This window comes from Mugil cephalus, chromosome 11 (assembly GCF_022458985.1).
Source record: "Mugil cephalus isolate CIBA_MC_2020 chromosome 11, CIBA_Mcephalus_1.1, whole genome shotgun sequence".
In the NCBI taxonomy this organism is placed as follows: Eukaryota; Metazoa; Chordata; class Actinopteri; order Mugiliformes; family Mugilidae; genus Mugil; species Mugil cephalus.
Window position 1 is genome coordinate 27,333,445 of NC_061780.1, and position 20,672 is coordinate 27,354,116.

Genomic DNA, 20,672 nt, shown 5'->3' on the forward strand with positions numbered 1-20,672 from the left:
CCAAGTGCTAGCAGAATCCCCGACTAACGTATGCTTGGCTTGGTTAATGTGCAAAAATTTTATTTCAATGCAAACCAGAAGAAACTCAGCAGTGGCCACAGCAGGAAGATTTACCAAGCCAGAAGATGAGAGGCTGAGAGGAAGATAACCTTCACTGAACTGGTGTAAACATCCTGTTAAACAGTGTTTATTGTGTTTTCTCATTAACTCCTCATTCTCGCTCTGACATACTCGTTTGAAATGTGAGAGCTGCTGTTTTTTTCTTTTTTCTAATTGTTCTAAATGCTGAATATTCTCTTGTTCTCGATGAACAGATCTGTGTTTTCTGCACTAACAAACTGAATCTGATCCACAAGGCGACAAACTGCAGCTTCAAGGAGGATGTTTGTCTGCAATAATTGGATTATTCTAAATTAAACCTTCACATGAGACGGAGCTTAACGCAGAGTCGCTGCCTAAAAACCTCAGCATTTACTGCACAAATGGAGAGGAACTAAGTACAGAAGAACTTGATTCTAATGTCTTCATGTTTCTTTACAACTGAACAACTCTTTGCTCTGCATTAGCCTAAGTTAATTAGTTTACTTCATTTCCATCTTAAACTAGATCGGAGCTTACCTACATCCAACATTTACAACCAACATTTTAAATCCAGCTCCATCAAGGATTCAGACTTCAGGTAGCTAATGACAATAACTCCCTGAACTAAAGTTTAACTTCAAATCCTGCAAACGTCCCTCAGGTCATTTCTACTCACGAGACCGCTCCATTGAACGGTTGCCAACAGCAACAGTAAATCATGATGTCACATCTTGTTTTTATCAAATAACTAAAATGAAACTTCATAGAAATATGGACATGACTAGCTAAAATGACAGAAATGATCTCTAATAATAATAAAAAAAAAGTATTTTATGTGTATTTTAGTGTTTTAGTTTGGCCCCAGTCCCGCCCACTAGCATGGAAGGGGGCGGGGCTTTTGTGACCTATTCTGCAGCCAGCCACCAGAAGGTGCTCTACTTGCTTGTCCACTTTTCCTCTACAGAAGTTCTTGGTTCTTGTTTTGATCCTAAAACTGATCATGAACAGGGTTCGGCTGAAGACTCACTCACTCTCTCAGGTGCAGGACTTTGGTCTCAAGGAGGCTCCCGTTGATCTTTGGGGGCCCTTCTGGTCCTGGAGGAGCCTCTGGTTCTCCAGGGTCTCCTGATTTAAAGACAGAAATAACAGAAAGGAGAACGTGGTGATACAGGTTCTGTTTGACATCGGATCTACTGAGTTTCTATTTTTTTTATTTGAAAAGGTTTCTGTTTAATTCTTCAGTATTTACGTCTCTTTAGGTTTCACCTCTGTGTCTTTTTAACTCCTCTTCATTGATTTTTTCTTTTTCCTTCAGTCTGAATCTGATCGGCTGAATAACAACTGAAACACAAATGGACTCAGAGCTGCTGTCCAGGAGCTAAAGACCAGACAGAGGGTCAGGAAGCTGGTCTCTGAGCTCTTCTGCTCTCTCATCCATTTACTAGAGGCTAAATATCTGCCTGCTCTTCACTGCTGATGATGATGATGATAAAGCAGCCTTTTACTTTCCTCAGGAGAACAATTAGTCGACAATAAACACACCACAGGACTAGAAAACAACCTGAGTAAGGTTTAACCTGAAGCAACGGCTTTAATTACAACTAAAAGAAAACAACCAACAAATGAGAGACACAAAGTTTATATTCTGGTTTGATTAATCTCCTGAGCCCCTCTAGAGGGTCATATAAAAAGACCAAATAAACCAGGACCATCTCCAGAACCATCAGATCCTTGTTCCTGACCCTGGTCTCTATGCAACCTGGTCTCTGTGGACCCTGGTCTCTGTGGACCCTGGTCTGTATGGGCCAGACTTCAGTAACATTGCGTCTGATTAATTAGTTATAAACTAAAATATCTTCTAGATCAGAGACTAGAAACCACCCTGATAGTAATGACATCATTCTGAAGTCATCCATCAACCCCTGGACTAGACCTGGACCAGACCTGGACTAGACCTGGACCAGACTTTGGACTAGACCTGGACCCAGAGTTTCTAGAAACACCACAAAGCTCACATGTTCTCTGGTGTAGGACATATGTATGTACATATTTCTACATATTAACTCATTCATTATTTACGCATGCAGGTTGCCGTGGTAACAGCCTAATCTAGTAAAGGAAGAGGCTCTCGTGTGGCTGGGGTTTAATTCTTTTCTTCATTTAAGTCACAGCTCAAGACTGGGACCGTTTCAGTGAGACATGAAAGAATTATTTACTACAGCTAGTTGGCTCGACGTTGCTGAAATACAAATCTACCAGCGTAGAGAGAACGCTCTGGGATGTAACTCCTCCTAGCCATCCAGCTAACAGTAACTCATCCTTGTCAGAGTTCAACAAAACCTGCAAGAAACTAAAAACCACACAACTAGAGCATCATCAGACACTGGTAGAAGCCCTTGTTCGTTAGTTCTGGATCCACAGCCCCACTCCCTCTGAATCTGTTGCCCTCTCATAATGTTTAAAAGTGACTAAAGTTCTGAAATAAATCAACATTAACCATCTACAGGAACCAGGAACCATATGTGATAACGTGATGTCCCTGTTCCTCTCAGTGAGGTTTATTGTCATGTGGTTTTCATTGAGCCAATCAGAGAAGATCACGGAAACATCGTCAGGTCTAATCAGGGTCTAATGTGGTCTACAAGGTCCCCCTCTGAACTGGTTTATTAGGAACCATGAAGAAGAACAAGTGTTCTTATGTTTCTAATGTGATGATGTTGATGATGTTCTAATGTGACAAATACATGTTTACATTAGTTTAAGGTCTCAGATATGAGACCAGGAACCAGATATGAGACCAGAAACAGATATGAGACATTCATTCATCTGGATTTAACACATGATCAGAAAACATCCTACAGTAACTGTCTAGGAAGTATTCCAACGAGTGCCTTATAAAGACTTAAACCTCATTGACCTGACTGCCCACAAACTGCTTGGTGAAATTTTATTTGACTTTTTCATTATAATTCACCAAACAATAGGGTTTCAGCCAGTGTCCAATGAATGTAATGGCTGTGATAAAGCTAATGAAGCTCTGGTTGTGTGGTTTCTGGTTTCCTGCAGGTTTTGTTGAGCAGGTGTGAAGCTGCAGGTTGGACTCTGACAGTAGGAGAGGGAGCAAACTTTCATCAGTTTTTTTTTTCCTGGAGTCATTGAAGTGAGACGAACAGGTTTCAAAGCCGAGGAGAGACGGTGACTGAACCAGGCCAAAGAGAACCGAGGGGGAATCATGATGAAGAGGAGGAGGAGGAGGAGGGGGAGGGTGGAGAGGACTAATTACACCTTATGACATTCATTAAAGACCACTTCAGGGTTTTCCCTTCCTGACATTTTACATTTCAGCGTCCATGAGGAAAACCAAAGACAGGCTCCATCATGTCTGGTCTGACTGAGCCGATGTAGACAGTTGGAATAAAGCCTGACACAGTCTGTTACTGTTACTGATGAATCTCGATTCTGTTCATGAATTAGAAACCGAACCTAACAGCCTCAAACCCAAAGCTGAATGAACTAGTGCAAGGATAGGAAACACAGGAATGCATTGGATTTTTTTCTACTTCTAGTGCCCTTCCTGTATAACATGGTAACTCTCCTCCTCCATCTTTTAGTGGAGTTGTGTGTTTGTGACCCGTGGAGCTCAATAAACTCCATCTATAGTTGTGGTCTCATGAACCTGCCCAGTCTCCATGGCCTCCTGAAGTCCTCCACTCCTCCCAGGATGAATAACACACCAACTGGCCCAGGATTCCTCTGAGATCCTACATCTGGTCTCTGGACCGTACCAGGTTCTACATGGACGCTTTAGTCAGTTTATGTTTATGTTCATCTCTTCTCTCTTTTTTCTGTCTCTACCTGGCTTTAGGCAGATGGGTCCGTCCATGTGAGCTGGTTCTGGTTCTATTTCTCATTCTACTCCAGGTTCCGTCCTTATAAAGGGAGTTTTTCCTTCGTAAAGAGTCTTGAGACAATTTGTTTTGTTACTGACGCTATATAATTAAAATTGAAAACTGAGTACTTCTTGTTTACCTTCTGTTCAGCTATGAACCCTGACAACTACTTTATTTAAAATGATACAATATGAAGACATTGCATAAAGGTTAAATTTGACCCAGAGGACCTCGGGGGTTAAAAGTCGCTGCAGGAGACAGCATCACCACAGACGAGTGGTTTGAAAGAGTCTCGTCCTCCCGGTTCAGAAGTGCATGTCTCTGCTGGACTCACCGCTCAGCTCCTCTTCCAGAACCTTCTGCATGTGCTTCATCATGGCCTCCAGCTCTCTGACCTGAGAGAAAACCCACAAACGTCACGTCAACAGGAGACGATGCATTACAGAGCTAACGTCTAACAGGACCTTAAAACTCAGACAGGAGGCACCAGCAAGAATGAAATAAGTCTTGTTTCCATCGAACAGAAAAGACCAGAGACTGTGACCACAGAATAATCCAATAATCCACATTTAGCTCCAGACAGGAGGCATCCTGGATACATCACTTCTGAAAGCGTGAGCAGATATGAGTTAATCACGTATGACTACAAACATTAAATTACTACAATCACCAGGGAACACAGGGAACTGTTAACCTGTATAATGTGCTAGAAAGCTGCCCCGCCTTTTGTGTTAGACTGTGTTGACCCTATATCTAACTTGTTACGCATTCATATCCATGTAAACACTATATTCAGTGTTACTTTGTGGTCCAATAGACCTTTTATTTTGGAATACACCACTCATTTTCATCTAAAGAAAAGAGAGTAATTTGATCCACAGATCAACCTAAAACATTTTCTACCAAAATTCTTTGCAGGTCACATTTGACCCGTCGAACCACAAGACGTTCAGAGTTTACCAAAATGGTGAAAAAATAAACAAATAAATAAATAAATATCATGAAGATTTGTTCCCATAATAACAAGAAAAAATGACTTTTTATACATTTTAAATTGGACCCTAATACAATATAAAGGTTAACTCTAACTAGATTCATACAGGAGAGGTTTTTATAATAAATAATAAATCCTGTGGAAGTGAAAGTAATGTTTCATCACTCTGTGTTTAGATTTGACGTTAAGACTTTTGCTGCAAACTTAAATTAAATTTCAGGAGTTAAAATGCATCCATATCCTCAAAATCCTTTCAGTTTTAGTGAAGCGAAGCCATAAATCTGCTCTTCATAAATATAAATGTATATATATATATGTATATATATATATATATAAACACATTTACAGTGAGCGCATGAATCTGATTCCTGGATTCTTCCCTCTGAGTTTTCGTGGAAGCTGCTGCCGGCTCTGAAGCTCTCCCTGAAGGTTCAGTAATGGAAACACATTGGGTGTGTGCAGCCTGTTAAAGACCTGAGGGACTTTCCTGTGGAGGATGGAGGGATTTCACTCTGCTCCTCATGAACCACTAATAAATGCTATTTTTCACTCCGTCTGATGATGAACTGTCCTCCTCTGTTAGTAATAAGTGAGAAGGAGGTGTCTGTGGGTCATATGAGCTCTGATCAACCTCCACACTCTGCTAACGAGGACCGACCCACGTCACACAGAGCTGCTTCTGACATGATGGACGTCTGAGGACAGGAGGTCAGTGGGAGGTGAAGAAAACTCTGGGACGGAAACTGTGCGTCAGCTCTGAACTCACAAATGATTCCTGAACTCCACATCTGAACACTGAAGTTATGAAACAAATCTAAAAAAAAACATCATTCAGGCAGAGCCGGAGTGAGACTTCACACCTATAAATATTTTACACCAAGTTTCTGCATTAAAAAAAGACTAAAAACATCCTGAATCCAGACAAATATGCCCCAGTCAACCACATGAAATATAAATATTGTATTTTTGTGTTTGTTTATTAAAGAAAATTCCTCATTTATTCAAATCTGTGAGCTGTGAAAGTAAATGAATCCTTCCCGGTTTACGGTAAACTGCTGATCAGTGTCTACAGCAGCTTGGAGGAATCTGATCCCATTCCTCAGATCAGAACCAGTTGAGTTGTGAGATGTTGGTGGTTTCCTCTCATCAACTGATGCTCCAACATTTCTACTGGATGAAGGTCAGGACTTTGACTTGTTCCTAAACATTCATCTGGTTCTTCTGGAGAACCACTGGTGTTCTTGGGCTCCTTGTCTTCCTCCGTGACCCAGTCTCTCTTCACATTCAGCTCATGGACTCATGTCCTGACATTTTCTTTTAGAGTTCACTGGTAGAATTCACTGTTCATTGGTCCATCAATGATGAGCAGATGCAGCAGAACAGGCCCAAACCAGGACATTAGTGCCCCCATGTTTCATGGAGGGACGAGGTTCTGATGCTGGAATGCAGTGTTGGTTCATCTCTGAACAGATGGACTCTAATTGGACCTTGAAACTAACTCTCTAATATGTATTATTGGCTCTAATTTTTCTGTTTGTCTACTTTCAGGATGTTTTCTATCGTTTTTATGTTGACAATTCTGGAGGGTGAAATGCTTTTAACCTGTGGTTGAGGACTTTCTGATCTATGTTGGAGCCAGATTCTCTTTCAAGGTGTAAAAACCCAACGTGGAGGAACACTTTAGGTTTTGGTTTGATCCAAATGTCCAAATGGAGAGTGGGCCTGGTTCTATGTTTACTAGAACCTTTGGAAAACATGTGAGCTCTGTGGTGTTTCTAAAACTCTTGGTCCAGGTTTGGTCCAGGGGTTGATGGATGAGGTCAGAATGATATCATTATTATCAGGGTGGTTCCTGCTCTCTAATCTAGAAGATATAACGTTACTGATACTGACCTCTCCATGGAGGGTCCTTCCATCCCCATCCACTCATTTCCTGCCTCTTCATTCCTTTCTACCTCTTCTTCTATCTGTCTTTGTCCCTTTTATTGCTCATCATTTTCTGCATCCTTCTCTTTTCCTCCATTGCTTCTTTGCCTCTTCTCTTGAACTGTGACATTTGTCCAGAGAACATAGATAGATAGATAGATAGATAGATAGATAGATAGATAGATAGATAGATAGATAGATAGATAGATAGATAGATAGATAGATAGATAGATAGATAGATAGATAGATTACTTTATTCATCCCCAAAGGGAAATTAGGTTACATTATATCTCCTTGTAAACAGTCGGTTAAGAAGACAAATCTTTTCGTGATTAGTTGGAAATCAGATTTCCTTATTTCAAAGTTTATGTTTCATTTCCATCTTTACCTAAGCAGCTCAAATGAAACCAGTGTCTCCTCTTTTTTTTCCATTTTCTCTTTTTCTCAGCTCCACTAATTATCCAGCTATAGTTTCGCTCCATTTCTTCTCTCCTCTGTTTTATGTCACCGCTATCAGCAATGACAAATAGGTTTAATCTCCCTCAGCCTCCCACTTTCTCCAAAGCTCAACCACAAATTGACTGTTGGCCACGACCAGCTCCCTCTTTCTCTACAGGGACCAGATTGGACTCGTCCCTTCAGTTCTAAATTGGCTGTAATTGTCCCGGGACGCAGAGCTGCTGTCCTCCGAAAAATGGGATCTGACTCGTCCTTTAGTGTCTGTAGGTCTGGATCAGTGTTTGTGTCTCTGAGAAAAACATAAAAGACCCTGATGAAGTGAACATTTGTGGCTCCGCATGGTATCTTCCTGATATATCACCTGGGTCCAGCTGTGGGTTAGCCTAGCTTAGCATAACTCTATTGGTTAGCTGTGGGTTAGCCTAGCTTAGCATACATCTGTTGGTTAGCTGTGGGTTAGCCTAGCGCAACATAACTCTGTTGGTTAGCTGTGGGTTAGCCTAGCGCAGCATACATCTGTGAAAATTCTTGGTTGACCGGGAGTAAAACAAAGCACCAAGGAAGAAAACATTCAGTGGGGGGTTCAGTTATTGGGCGTCTCTTTGTGGTTGTCGTGTCTATTTGTTTTTATCTCTTTCTGATAAATATCTCATGTTGTATTTGTGTTTGTGTTTCTACACAATCACCTATTTGTTTTGTTGGGATATCCAGATCTTAATGAGGATTGTAAAAAACTGATCAGCTGTTTGGTTTGAACGTTTTCGGCTTCAACATGTTCACCTCTGGGATTATTATTCTGCAGAGGGGCAGCTGTGGTTATATAAATAACCAGGACGGTTTAAATTCATACAAACAAAAAATAACACACACAGGACGTTAGTGATGGTTATTCTCTGTCTCATGTCTCAGTAATAAGATGCTAATGATGTGAATCTGAGGTCAGTCGATAATTAGAGGATTTACTCGCTCATATTCTGTTCATCTGAGCCAAACACAAACTATAACACATGAGGCTCCTCCAGTGACTAATCCGAGCTAACGCTAACACGCGCCCTAATTGGCCTTTCTCAAAGCCCCGTCCCCCCTTAGTTACTATTGCTAGCCCTTCAGTGTCATGGCCTGGAGAAGTATGTGTCAGTGATTCTTTTTGGAGAAATACCTGCAGCCTCCATCTTATCATCCAGATGGAGGCTAAAGAAGTTACAGTATGCAGTGGAGGGAAACATCCAAGATATTAAAATATGCAACGAAGTGGAAAATACGATTATGAAGGTGAAAGCATAACAGTACCAGTCAAAATCTGAGAAACTCCATGACCTCTACGTCAAATACAGCGAGCACAGCCTCGCTCTAGGCTGTCTATTCAACACAACAGCTAATGTTAGCTAGCTAATGTGAACTCGCTAGTTAGGTAGCTAACATTAAGTTAACTAATGTCAGTTAAGCTCTAATATTACTAATATTTGCCAATATTAACCACAACTTTGATATACAGCTTTGTATATAAGTGCGGCTTGCTAGCTCAACGTTAGCTAGCTAGCTATCGCAATGGCTTTAGCCCTTTCTAGCCTTACCTTGGACGTATGTAGCTTGTTTATTTTAATTTGGGGGCGGGGTTTTGCAAAAGGTCAGTTAAAAATCTCAACAGAATCAAATTTACAGAACAGAGAGAGAAACTGTACCCCTGTCTTCTCTCGCCATGAGTCCAGAAACGACTCACCTGGGGCTCAGACAGGTAAAGAGATTCAGCAGGAGACGACGTCTCTTCGTCCTCTGAACACGAGTCAAAACTGTCCTGGTTGTAATAAACCTCTGCGGTCTGAGGGTCCTCTGGGATATCTGCACACAGGGCCGAGCAGAAACACTACACAACTCTGAGAGGACAAAAGTAGATCAGACACAGAGACACAAAACTCCTCTAACTGTCTCTGGACACTTCACAGAAGCCGAGGACTGATGAAAAACAATCACAAAAGAGACAAAAAGACAAAGGAAACCAAACAATAATGAGACAGAAAACCTGAGGAAAGACACGCAAGATGAGCACAAAGAAAATAACACAACTCTGAAACGAGTGGAGACGAAAGCAGAGACAGACTGGAGACACAACAACCACAAAAAGACACAACAAATGTCACAAACACAAAGACACTAGAAACCCAGCAGAGACACAACAATACAAAACTACAACAGAGAGACACAAAAACAAATGCAACACATTAACTGTCCTCACAACATGGGATATTTCACAACAAACTAAATGAAGAGACACAAAGAGACACTAAACTCCTGCAGAGACACAGACGTTAGTAGATAAATTCTTAAACTCAGTGACGTTGATGCTTTTTTTTTTTCTCAAACTTTCTTCAAATGATTAAAACCGTTTTAGAGAGTTTTTAGAAGCAGATGAACCTGGAGACCTGGAGCCTCAGCGTGGAGAGTAAAGTGAGTGGAGAGTGGGACATGAAGCTGATGAGTGGGGCTGATTATTCCTGCTAACGAGCTCTGAGACTCTTTAACGATGGATGATGTTTAATTCATGACGTCCCACGGAGTCTCCTCCTCTGTCCTCAGGGAGTCCTCTGAGGAGTTCCGCTTCCTGTTCAGGGTCCAAGCTCCTTTAATGAGCTTCAGTTTGACGATCAGATAAAATCAAATCAAATAAGAAAGTTTGAAAAAAGGTGAAATGTCCTCATTTACTAATTCATGATGGAGCTTTTATTATATTGGAAGTCATTTACTGTAAATGAGTCCCTGAGGACACGCTAAGATAGACTGGGACTTCTCAGAGTGTAGACGAGGGTCCAGAGGAAAATTAAGTGTCTAATTTAGAGAAGTAGGATTTTTCCTTTTTTAGTGGACATTTAATTAAAGGCATTTTGATGTTAGAGATATTTGAAGGTTTGGAATCATAGACATGTGTATAATGTGGAGCAGCTCCTAAAAATAAAGTCAAAGCCAGTAGAGCTCCCCCTGGTGGCTGGAGGCTGCAGTATAGGTCATAAGCCCCGCCCCCTCCATGTTAGGGGCTGGACTTGGGGAAAACTAAAACACTAACATACACATTAAATGCTTTTATTTTCAAGGATTTTTTCAGTCATTTGTGCAGTTTATATAATGCTGATTAATGTTAAGTTTCATTGTAGTTCATTATTGGTGAGTCAAGAAATCCAGACCAGGACGTAAAAGGGACACTTGGGACATCTGGGGACATCTACTCAAATGTCTCCCCAGTACCAGTGAATGTCTTCATCCAGAACTAATCTGATTGGTGTCCTGTTCTTGTCCACATGGGATAGGCCAGCAGGAGTGAAGCACACTAATAAAATGGTTCAGTTATTTTCTCTGGAACAAACTGACACAAACATTTAAAGTGTGTCAATCAATGATAAACAAGATAAATCCATTATTAATCCATTTTCTTCACCATCTCACTGACGTTCATGTGTTTTTGTGGTCGTTCTGTGTGTGTTTGTCGTCCATTAAGTTTTCAGCCTAAATAAACTAAACGTCCTCCCAGCTTTGGAGGAAAATATGTTTTCTGTAAATGATCCATGAACAGAAACAGACGTGATGATTAATTTAGTTTAGATTTTCTCACCATGTAGTCCTGCTTCGGACATGTCCTGCGTCAGGATTGGCTGCGACCCTCCAGTGTTCCTGTTAACCTGGCCACTGATTGGCTGACTCTGACAGGCTCCGTCCTATTGGTCAGAACCACAGAGTTCATTAAGCTCATTAATCAGAGGATTAACTCAACATAAACCAACAAAGAGAAGCAGCGGATGCAGAGAAGAGTTTTCTTACAGTAAAAACGTCCAGACCGACTTTTTCAAAATGGCGGCTCCTCAGTTCTGTCCTGCGGGACTGGATCTCCTTGTATTTGTCCTCTGCCAGTTTTCTGCAGCAAAGAAACAAAAAAATCCCTGATTTATAGAAACTAAACCAAGAACTGAGTCTCATCACATTGATGGAAACACTCCTGGACACACAGACTCTAGTTTAATCTAGAGGAGCTCCTCTCTGATCTGGAACATTGGCTCATTTTAGTCTCATATTTCTGTAAAATTGTTTTCTCTTTGTCGATTTTCAGGACTCGTGTAAAATATGTAGATGCTTTCAGTCTTTTTTATGAAGAAATGTAGAAAATTCTCCAATAACTCTGGTCTACAGCAGCTTGGAGGATGTTTAGTCCATTCCTCAGCTGTTTCAGGACTTGAAAAGATGAAGATCTTGTGAAAATGTGTTGATGTTTTAAATCTTTTTTATGCAGAAAAGTAAAAGTCAGTAGCAATAGTTTCAGGATTTGACTCGTGTGGTGTTATTACTTATTAACAAGGCTGGAATCAGCAGCTGCTCTGTCCTCAGTGAATCTCTAACTCAATGTGTGTCAGACGAGAATAAACACATGTTCAGGTCGTGTTGTGGAGGTGAGGTCCTCCAGGAACTTTCCTGCTGTCGCCTCCGTCCTCTAACGCCGTCTGTTCGCCACATGGTGTTTTATTTGTGACGAGTCTCTGTGTCAGAGCGGAGTCACGCTCTATTACCCCGACAGCAGGAATAACCAGCGTTCAGCAGCCACTCGCCACCATGGAACTCGATTAACGTGACGGAATCTGTCCAACTCAGACTGAATAATGTCGCTCTGCTGTGCACTCGCTGGAGTCATTCACATCCACATCATGGCCTCATCAAGAACGATTAGAGGAGGATTTACTGTTAATCTGATTCATGGACCTGTTCTACATGAAGGAACAACACTAGTGCTGTCACATGATCATCAATTTATCACAGGGTTGTTTGGGACTAATTTCCATTAATCTCAAATTAAATCTCCTTCATGTTTAAACTCTATTAATGGCGTTTCATTGTTCAGACTCCAGAAAGAAGAGAATATATCGCTTGTCTTGGTTTGTCTCCAGCTGTTAGCCGCGTTAGCCCAAGTGCTAGCAGAATCCCCGACTAACGTATGCTTGGCTTGGTTCATGTGCTGTTTGAAGCTGGAAAGAAAACTCCTTCCTGCAGAGTGTGATGATACTTTATGTGTCTCCACTGGTCCCTCTTGGTGTCTTTGTCCTCAAATGTCCCATGGAGAGGACCAACGTGCTGTTTAGCGTCTTCCATCTTTATGGGTTGGTTCTGCTGCCTGTCACTACCGGATCAGCTGGTGCTAACGCTAACGCTACTTGGACAAACTGAGACACGTTCACAGTCATTCTGCTGCAGATGCTTCATTAATCACATGAATCAGGATGATGATTAATTCATGCTAACATGCTCATTTTGACAGTGTTTTAGTTAAACACAAGAATCCAACAGGAGGTTGAATGTTTAACAAACACAGACTCAAATGTTTAAGAAATAAATCCAGTTCATGGTTCCAGCTCCTGAAATGCTTTAATAAAATGTTCAGTTCTACAACATACAGCCGTGTTTCTATACCACACTGTGGTTATTATCATCTAAGCATAAATCTCAGCTGTAGTCACACTAACGTCTATAAATATAATTTCTGGGAGATGCATCCAGTCCCAGTAGAGACCTCAGCCGAAAGAAACCAGGTCAAATGACACATATGAACACGAGGAACACATCCTCAATGAGGCCGTTATTCAGGCTGCGTCCTCAGATCCTGACGTTAATGTTGAAACGTTCCTCTGAGTTTCTGCTCCGTGTTGATTCATCGCTTCATTTCATTCATGCTGCAGAACTCCCAGAGGATTCAGATCAGCTGAGGCGTTCATTAAACCAGACTGACTCTATAACTTAACTATTCAGGATTCCTCTAGCTCCTCCCAACATCCCCTCACTGCGCTTTGAGGGATTACATTTTCCATTTCTGTACTTTTGTAGAGCGGTCTCAGTTGTTTTGTTTTAGTTTTGACCATAACTGAGTTTTCTGCAGGTCTGGAAGTGAACTTTTACAGCAACTTGTTGACGTTTCATCACACCATGGTTGTTGTTGTGAGAGAGGCCTTTAGCTGCTTAGAAGTTCCCCTGGGTTCCTCTGGTTCCTCTCCCACTATGATGGAGTGATGTTTGTTGGTGGACCACTCCTGTGGAGGGGAACAGTCGTCTTCAATCTGTCTGACTCTCTGTGGATTATTTGTGGCTTCCAGACTCTTAAGAGATAGTTTTACAGGTGAGTTGGTAGGTGTGTGTACAGGTGAGTTACCTGAGCCTTGTGGCTTTTTCGTCGGCTGCCTGTAGTTTGCGTAGCCTCATCCTCTCTCTGGGCGTCATCTTCTCGACCTCTGACCTGTCCCTCAGCGTCTGCAGGTGAAACTTCGTCTGCCTGCACACATAACCACGCCCACCTGTCAATTGTCCAATCACATTACAGAAGGCCAGACTGACTTAGTCCCCCCACAGTTGGTCTGGATTCTCTCTAATGTTCTGGCAAAGATCTGCTGGGCCAATCAGACAATGGACAATGGAGACAATGGACAGAAGAGCTACTATTAGCTAGGAGGCTATAAGAAGAGCTCCTTGGGTCCTTGGGACCAAGGACACAATGGACAGACTAGGGATAGGGCGGAATCGAACCGCCAACCTTTTGGTTATTGGACGCCTGCTCTAACTCCTGAGTTACTGCCGCCCTTACTATTAGCTAGGACTTACTATAAGGTGGGAGGCTAGGAAGAGCTAGAGTGTGTTATACAGAGTTAACCTCTCCTGAATCAGCTCATTGGTTGCTCTATTCTTTATCTTACTCTATTTTTACCGTCGATCATTACATTGTTTGTGGAGACGTTCACATTGAATTGTGTTCAACAGGATGAATCGTCTCAAAAGCTGCAGGCAGAGTCACGACTGAAGTTGAGACGCACAACAACTCACACCACAACAACCAGCCAACTGTCACAGTCCCTCGAGATGTTTGAAGAGATTTTAAAAACTTCACATGAAGGTAGTCAGTAAAAGAACAAAGCAAAAAACCTCAAAACTGAACTAAAATGCCCCCATGAACATCAGCAGCAGAGCAGTGAATGGATACAGTGAAGCTGCAGGTTGTGTTTTCAGGCTTTTCTAACATCAAACGTTCAGCCCTCTTTGAAAGGTGACATACTTCAACACTAATCACAACGCAAATGAGTTTCAATAATTTATATATCAGAAATATCAAAAGGTCTAATATTCTTCTGTTGGAGTAAACACAGCCTGAAGGAACCCAGTCCTGTTTTAATCTCACAATCCTGTTCAAAGTTCTGCTTCAGCTCTTGGACTGATGAGCCCTCACATTATAATATTTATTATTATATTCATCATATTATAGGTGGTTATCCCCAACCAATGAACGGATCCTAAAACTGACTTCAGGAAACACTTTGGCCCCGATAACTTAATATCACTTTATCCAGTTTTTGTTACAAACAAAAAGCAAATGGAAATCCTAATTACCAAGAACATACGTCCATAGTGTTGACATTGATGAACGCCCTAAGACTCCTTGTCATTAGTGCCCCCGCAGGGTAATTCAGAGTAAAAGTGAAAGCAGTGGACTATTTTTTGGTCAAGCAGCAACCTCCAGAGCTGAAAACATTAAGCTCACATTGAAACAGAGAGTGGATCCCCATAGACGTCCATGTTAGACCTGCTCCTTAGATTTACCATGGGAAAAATAAATTGGACGTTTTGCTGCAGGCTCCTCCTCCTACATCAGACATAAAACTGAACACAAAGTCTTTGTTCCAGTATCTCCAGTTAAGATCAAATCCCTCATGAATAAAACTATGAGACAGATTCTAATCTTTAGCCTCGAGTCTGTGTCGGACGTTGATTCAATCTCATCTTATTCTCAGAGAAAGGATAAGACGAGTCTCCTCTCACAGAGTTTATTTCACTCTACCCAGACTTTCTCTGTTAGACTGGCGTGAAACATAATCTGGATTTCATTATGGGGAAGGCTTTATACAATACAGAGAAAAAAGAAATACCTCTGCATTAACTGTACAGACCAGGGGTGTCAAAGTCTTTTTAGTTCAGGGGCCACATTCAGCTCAGTTCAATCTGCGTGGGCCGGACCAGTAACACAACAGAATAATATAAATAACAACAACTCCAGACTTTTTCCATTTGTTTGAGAGCAAAGAAGAAGAAGTACATTAGGAGAAAGTTTACATTTAATAAACTATCCTTCAAAAAATGAAATGTTTCAATAAAAATTGGTGTAATCCGGACTCATGTCTACAACAAGTAGAAAAGTCCGGATTACGGGAAGGCGCAGGACAGTCATTGAGGAACATCAGCGTACCAGCATGGCATTAACTCTCCATCTTAATTTCATTATGGGCTCATTAAGCCGCCACCCAAATGATCTGATTGACCCAACAGATCCGTTCCCAACAGACAGACTCCACAACAACTTACCGCAACTAAGGTTTTGTGAGTGGGAGCTTTGTGACTGACCTGAAGGCTGAACCTCAGCTAGCGTGTGAACAAACAGGTCCAGTAGCCACATTACAGGTGGGTCTGATATTTACACAAAGAGAAATGAAGGAAGATGAAGAGGAGGAAGAGACTCACATGTTCTTGGCGATGGCCTCTGCATCCCTCTCTCCTCCTGAGGAAACGAAGACGAATCTGTCCTTCATTTTCTGCAGAGACAGAGTGTGTGGACATTTTTAACACAGACAGAAACACTGAGACTTGCAGACCTACAATTGCAAGTAAAAGTTTGGTCAAAAATTCTGTTAATGTAATTGAAAATCTGTGGATAAACCTCAAAAGAACAGTGTGTGCAAGAAGTGTAATGTTAGAAGTTTGAATCTCAAGTATGAAGAATTATCTTTTAACACTTCCTACCTGCTGCGTCTCACTGGATCTGAATGAACTTTTCAGTCGTTTGAAAGATGTCAGAGTTTATAAAAAGAGTGAATCTAAACAATCTGTGTCTCATGTTTCATGTTCAGATCTGACAGAGAATTCTGATGCTAGAACTCCTCCCTCACCGTTTAATCCAGGTTCATTTTCACCTCCACCTCATTAAAGGACCAGCGGTCATAGATTCATAGATACTGCTGTTACCTCCTGTCCCATTAGTCTGTTCATCCGTGTGGTTCCTCTCCGGATCGTCACATTTCCTTTTGAGTGGAGCTGCATTAGCGGTGGAACCAGATGAAAGCTCCAGGACTGAATTAGTTTCAGTGTTGTTAGCCTAATAGCAGCTGTACAATAGCTCATCTTTCTATAATGGATAACTCCATCTTAATAATGTTAATGGTCTCTATTGCACCTGACTATTATCCCTACAGTATGTACTGTATATTCTTCCTTCTCTGTTTCATGTACTTTTGTTATATAATTCTGTACATTTTTTCTTACACTATTTTCTATTTTATTTTACTGAATATAACCTGTGTTTTATTTTTATTTCTACTTTTTAAGAGAGTTTCTTTCATGTGCAACTAAGCTGCTTTGACCAAGTTATTTCCCTTGTGTATCATTAAAGTCAATCTAAGTCTAAAGTATTTTGTGACTGTTATCAATAATAAAAATACCAATGTGCTGCTGAAGATTGTGTTTTTGTTTTCCAAAAATGCTCAAATATGACTGTAATGCAGTTATGTTAATATGAGTTATGCTGTTATGCTAATGACATGTGGGTCTGGTGTTAAAGTGCATGGTGATTTTCTTCCTGCACTTTAAGAAAAAAGTTGAAATGCAGAGAACAAAATGGATCTTTTGAGACCATAACAACCAGAGCATGTGACTGTTTAAAACATTGTGCAGACGTTAGATGACGTGGTGAAACTAGACCTGGGACTATTTATTTATCTATTTATTTATTTATTTATTTCTATTGGCCTCTATTTCATCTTGCAGCAGTGAGGCCTCCTCTTCCAGCCTGTGTGGTTTCTCCTTGGGAACAGTCTCAGTTTTGGGTTCAGTCTCTTCAAAGTCCTGATACTGAGAACTAATCTGTGTTTGAGCTAGAAGAGAAAGAATTTATCTGGAACTAAAGTCCAGTCCCAAGTCTAGTTTCACCACTTCATCTAACAGCCTGCAAGACATTTTGTAGAAATAGTCACATGCTCAAAAGGTCCACTTTATTCTTCACATCGTATTTTGACTTTTTTCTCGACATTTTAGTCATTTTGTTCTCATGTGTGGGTGGCCCTAATACTCTTGTGTAGTCCAAGTCATTTTAATATCTGACTTACTGTTATAATATCAATACAAATACCAACATGCTGCTAAAAACTGTTTTTTCTTGTTTCCCGAAAAAATTCAAAATATCTCTAAACATCTCTGCTCTCATGAGGAGGTTTTTCAGACGCATCCATATAAAAGTTTATCTCTAAAGTTCATTGAAACACTTTGTTGTCGTTTCCATGGAGATGATGCTGGGGGTCATGTGACCAGTTCATCTGAATCCATCTTCCTCAAAGTGACGAGAGTTGTAGAGAATTATGGGACATGACCAGACGAAACTTTACCAGAGTTACATCACCTTTCACTGGAGACACTGAGACACAGAGACACTGGACTTTATCCACATTTCAGAAAAACTAGAATGGAAACTGAGACCCAGAACTAAACATCAATGATCCCAAATCACACTTGCTTTTCTTAAGAAATTTCCTCTTTTCTTATTCCTATTTATAGTTTCTTATTCTGTTTTCTGTTGTGTTACTGGTCAAGTTGTGCTGAATGTGGCCCCTGACTTAGGCTATTTCGCTCTGAGTCTAACAGTATGTGGGTGTAGAGTTGAGCTCCAGCCGTATTGTGTTTTATTTTGTGTTGTGTTATCGTAGCTCCTGGCTCTTCCTTCCAGAGCTCATGAAGACGCGCTCACAGCCGTGGGGATATTAGAGGTGGTCAATGGGTGAACGGCGCCGTGGTTTCTACATGAAGCCACCGCTCCACCGCGTCCCACTGAGAGGAGGTGCAGCAGAATAACATCAGCATAATGATATTTCAGTGGAAACCATGGCAACCAGAGCAATGAAAATACCCTAATGTGTAATATCTCTCCAGGAGCAGCATCCAGTCTCCAGCCTCGGGTCAGACCGGATCACAGTCACATCAGCTTTAACAGGATCTGCATTCACCAGAACCAGAGCCAGAACCAGAGCCAGAGCCAGAACCAGAGCCACAGCCAGAACTAGAACCAGAACCAGAGCCAGAACCAGAGCCAGAGCCAGAGCCAGAGCCAGAGCCAGAACTAGAACCAGAGCCAGAGCCAGAGCCAGAACCAGAACCAGAACTAGAACCAGAACCAGAACCAGAACCAGAACCAGAGCCAGAACCAGAACCAGAACCAGAACCAGAGCCAGAGCCAGAACTAGAACCAGAGCCAGAGCCAGAGCCAGAACCAGAACCAGAACCAGAACCAGAGCAAGAACCAGAGCAAGAACCAGAGCCACAACCAGAACCAGAACCAGAACCAGAACTAGAACCAGAACCAGAACCAGAGCCAGAACCAGAGCCAGAACTAGAACCAGAGCAAGAACCAGAACCAGAGCCAGAACCAGAACTAGAGCCAGAACCAGAACCATAGCCAGAACCAGAACCAGAGCCAGAGCCAGAACTAGAACCAGAGAGAAAACAGAACCTAAGGGAAGTCCCGATCACTATCCAGGTTGATCTTCTCCTCCTGTATTAGCGGCGGTTGACTAGCGTTAGTGTTAAAGCTGCCAAATAAATAAAATAATAACAAACTGTCTGTTTTCTGAGGTGAAACGTTGGCAGCTCGTCTCATTTATCTCACTTTAATTAACATTTCATAACGTTTCTTTTTGACGTCTCTGCTACTTCCTGTTTCCACTCCACCACATGTCAGAGTTATTATTAAACCTTTTATTCCTCCACTCTTCCTGACAGCTTCAGTTCCAGGTCCACATTAATAATGAATTAAAAGCTGATGTGATGAAGTCGTATTGATCCCGTCACAACTCAAACCAGCTCCACCTTTAATGAACACATGAACGCATCACTAATTAAAATCATATCAACACATCACATCTCGTCGTCCTTCCTACTTTCATCCTTCTGATGGTTTGGAGCTTTTTTCTGTCCAAACTCTGATCTCTAACACAACTTTCACCAAAAAGAACCAAACACCTGTCGGACTCTAGACGGTAAATTAGAGAGAAGCATGGATTTATTTATCACGACATGGAGGTCACTTGTGAATAGATCTTATGGATCTTATGGATTTCTTAGTTTGAAGACGTTTAGAGGCTGGTGGTGGTGTCAGGGATGGAGTTGATTAGAGAGGCGGAGATATGTGCTTCTAGGAGGAAACCCCGACTCTTAACCTGAGGGGAAGGAACTATGATGAATTTATGAACATTTAATGAAACACTGTCAACCTCCTCTAAGGAGGACTTAACCCTCGTATTGTCTTTCCATCCAACATTTGTCTCCTCGGGTCAAAACTGACCTGAAATAAAATCATCACCTGGTTAAAACACAGTTATAACCAACTTCTTCTCCATTTTTGAACTGGAACCACGTTCCCAGCAAATGATTTCAACTCAGTAACTTAAAACCTCAACCAACTAACTAAAGCCTCATGCTTTATGCAAAATATGTTTTATTGAAACATTTGTGTGTGAACTCACATAAATAACTAGAGTTAAAGGAAGTAGCAGATGGCATGAAGTCTGTGTCATGTAGGTGAGATTAATCCAACTTTCCGAGTTGGAGATGTGAATTCATGGGGGGGGTTATGATTAAAATTCTGACTTGGAGGTTGGAAATTCTGACATTCATACACAACTGGAATGCACCATCAGTGGAAACGCACAAACACCGGCTCTCAATGCATTAATCCTCTGTTTTACCAGCTTACGCTGGTGAAGTGGCGTCCCTGGTGCCATCCGTGTGTGGTTCTCTGCAGTAGAACCTAGATCAGATTATGTGATTTATAAACATTGGGGAGGTGTCAACTTTGACCGGGAGGAGGTTAAAGCCAACAGGAGGGAGAGGACTTGTGATTTGGGTCCAACCTGCATGTTTTCCTCCATGAATCTGCTCTTGAGGATCTCAGCAGCCGATGGTCTGGAGGACGGTTGTTTCTGCAGCATCCTGATTCACAAAGAGACGTACAGAAACAGCTGATCAGAGTCCAAACCAGATCATCACAAACCCAGATCCTACCCTCTAAAGGTTCCTTTATAGTACCGTGGGACGGTGATGGTGCTAGAGCCAGTGCTTAACTGGTTCCAAACTGGTGCCTCCAAAGAACTGATTTGTTTTTCCATAGACCAAGAGTCAGGTGGAGCTAAGTCGGAGTCATGTTAAAATATGTGATCACGTGACTGGTGTGGGTGTAAATAACTAACATGGAGGACCTCATCGTAATGATGCAACTG

The 20,672-nt window shown here is 41.5% G+C and overlaps 1 protein-coding gene across 1 annotated transcript in view; it reads right to left on the reverse strand.

The window, feature by feature from the left end:
- Positions 1 to 20,672, reverse strand: part of nek11 (NIMA-related kinase 11) — a 43,207-nt gene that overhangs the window by 6,733 nt on the left and 15,802 nt on the right. Inside the window, exons 8-15 of the mRNA XM_047599908.1 lie at positions 20,307 to 20,385; positions 15,877 to 15,947; positions 13,526 to 13,645; positions 11,158 to 11,251; positions 10,952 to 11,054; positions 9,071 to 9,189; positions 4,306 to 4,366; positions 1,113 to 1,206 (exon numbers count right to left, since the gene is read on the reverse strand). Of these exons, the coding sequence (XP_047455864.1) occupies positions 1,113 to 1,206; positions 4,306 to 4,366; positions 9,071 to 9,189; positions 10,952 to 11,054; positions 11,158 to 11,251; positions 13,526 to 13,645; positions 15,877 to 15,947; positions 20,307 to 20,385 (741 nt within the window). The remainder of the gene's footprint in view (positions 1 to 1,112; positions 1,207 to 4,305; positions 4,367 to 9,070; positions 9,190 to 10,951; positions 11,055 to 11,157; positions 11,252 to 13,525; positions 13,646 to 15,876; positions 15,948 to 20,306; positions 20,386 to 20,672) is intronic.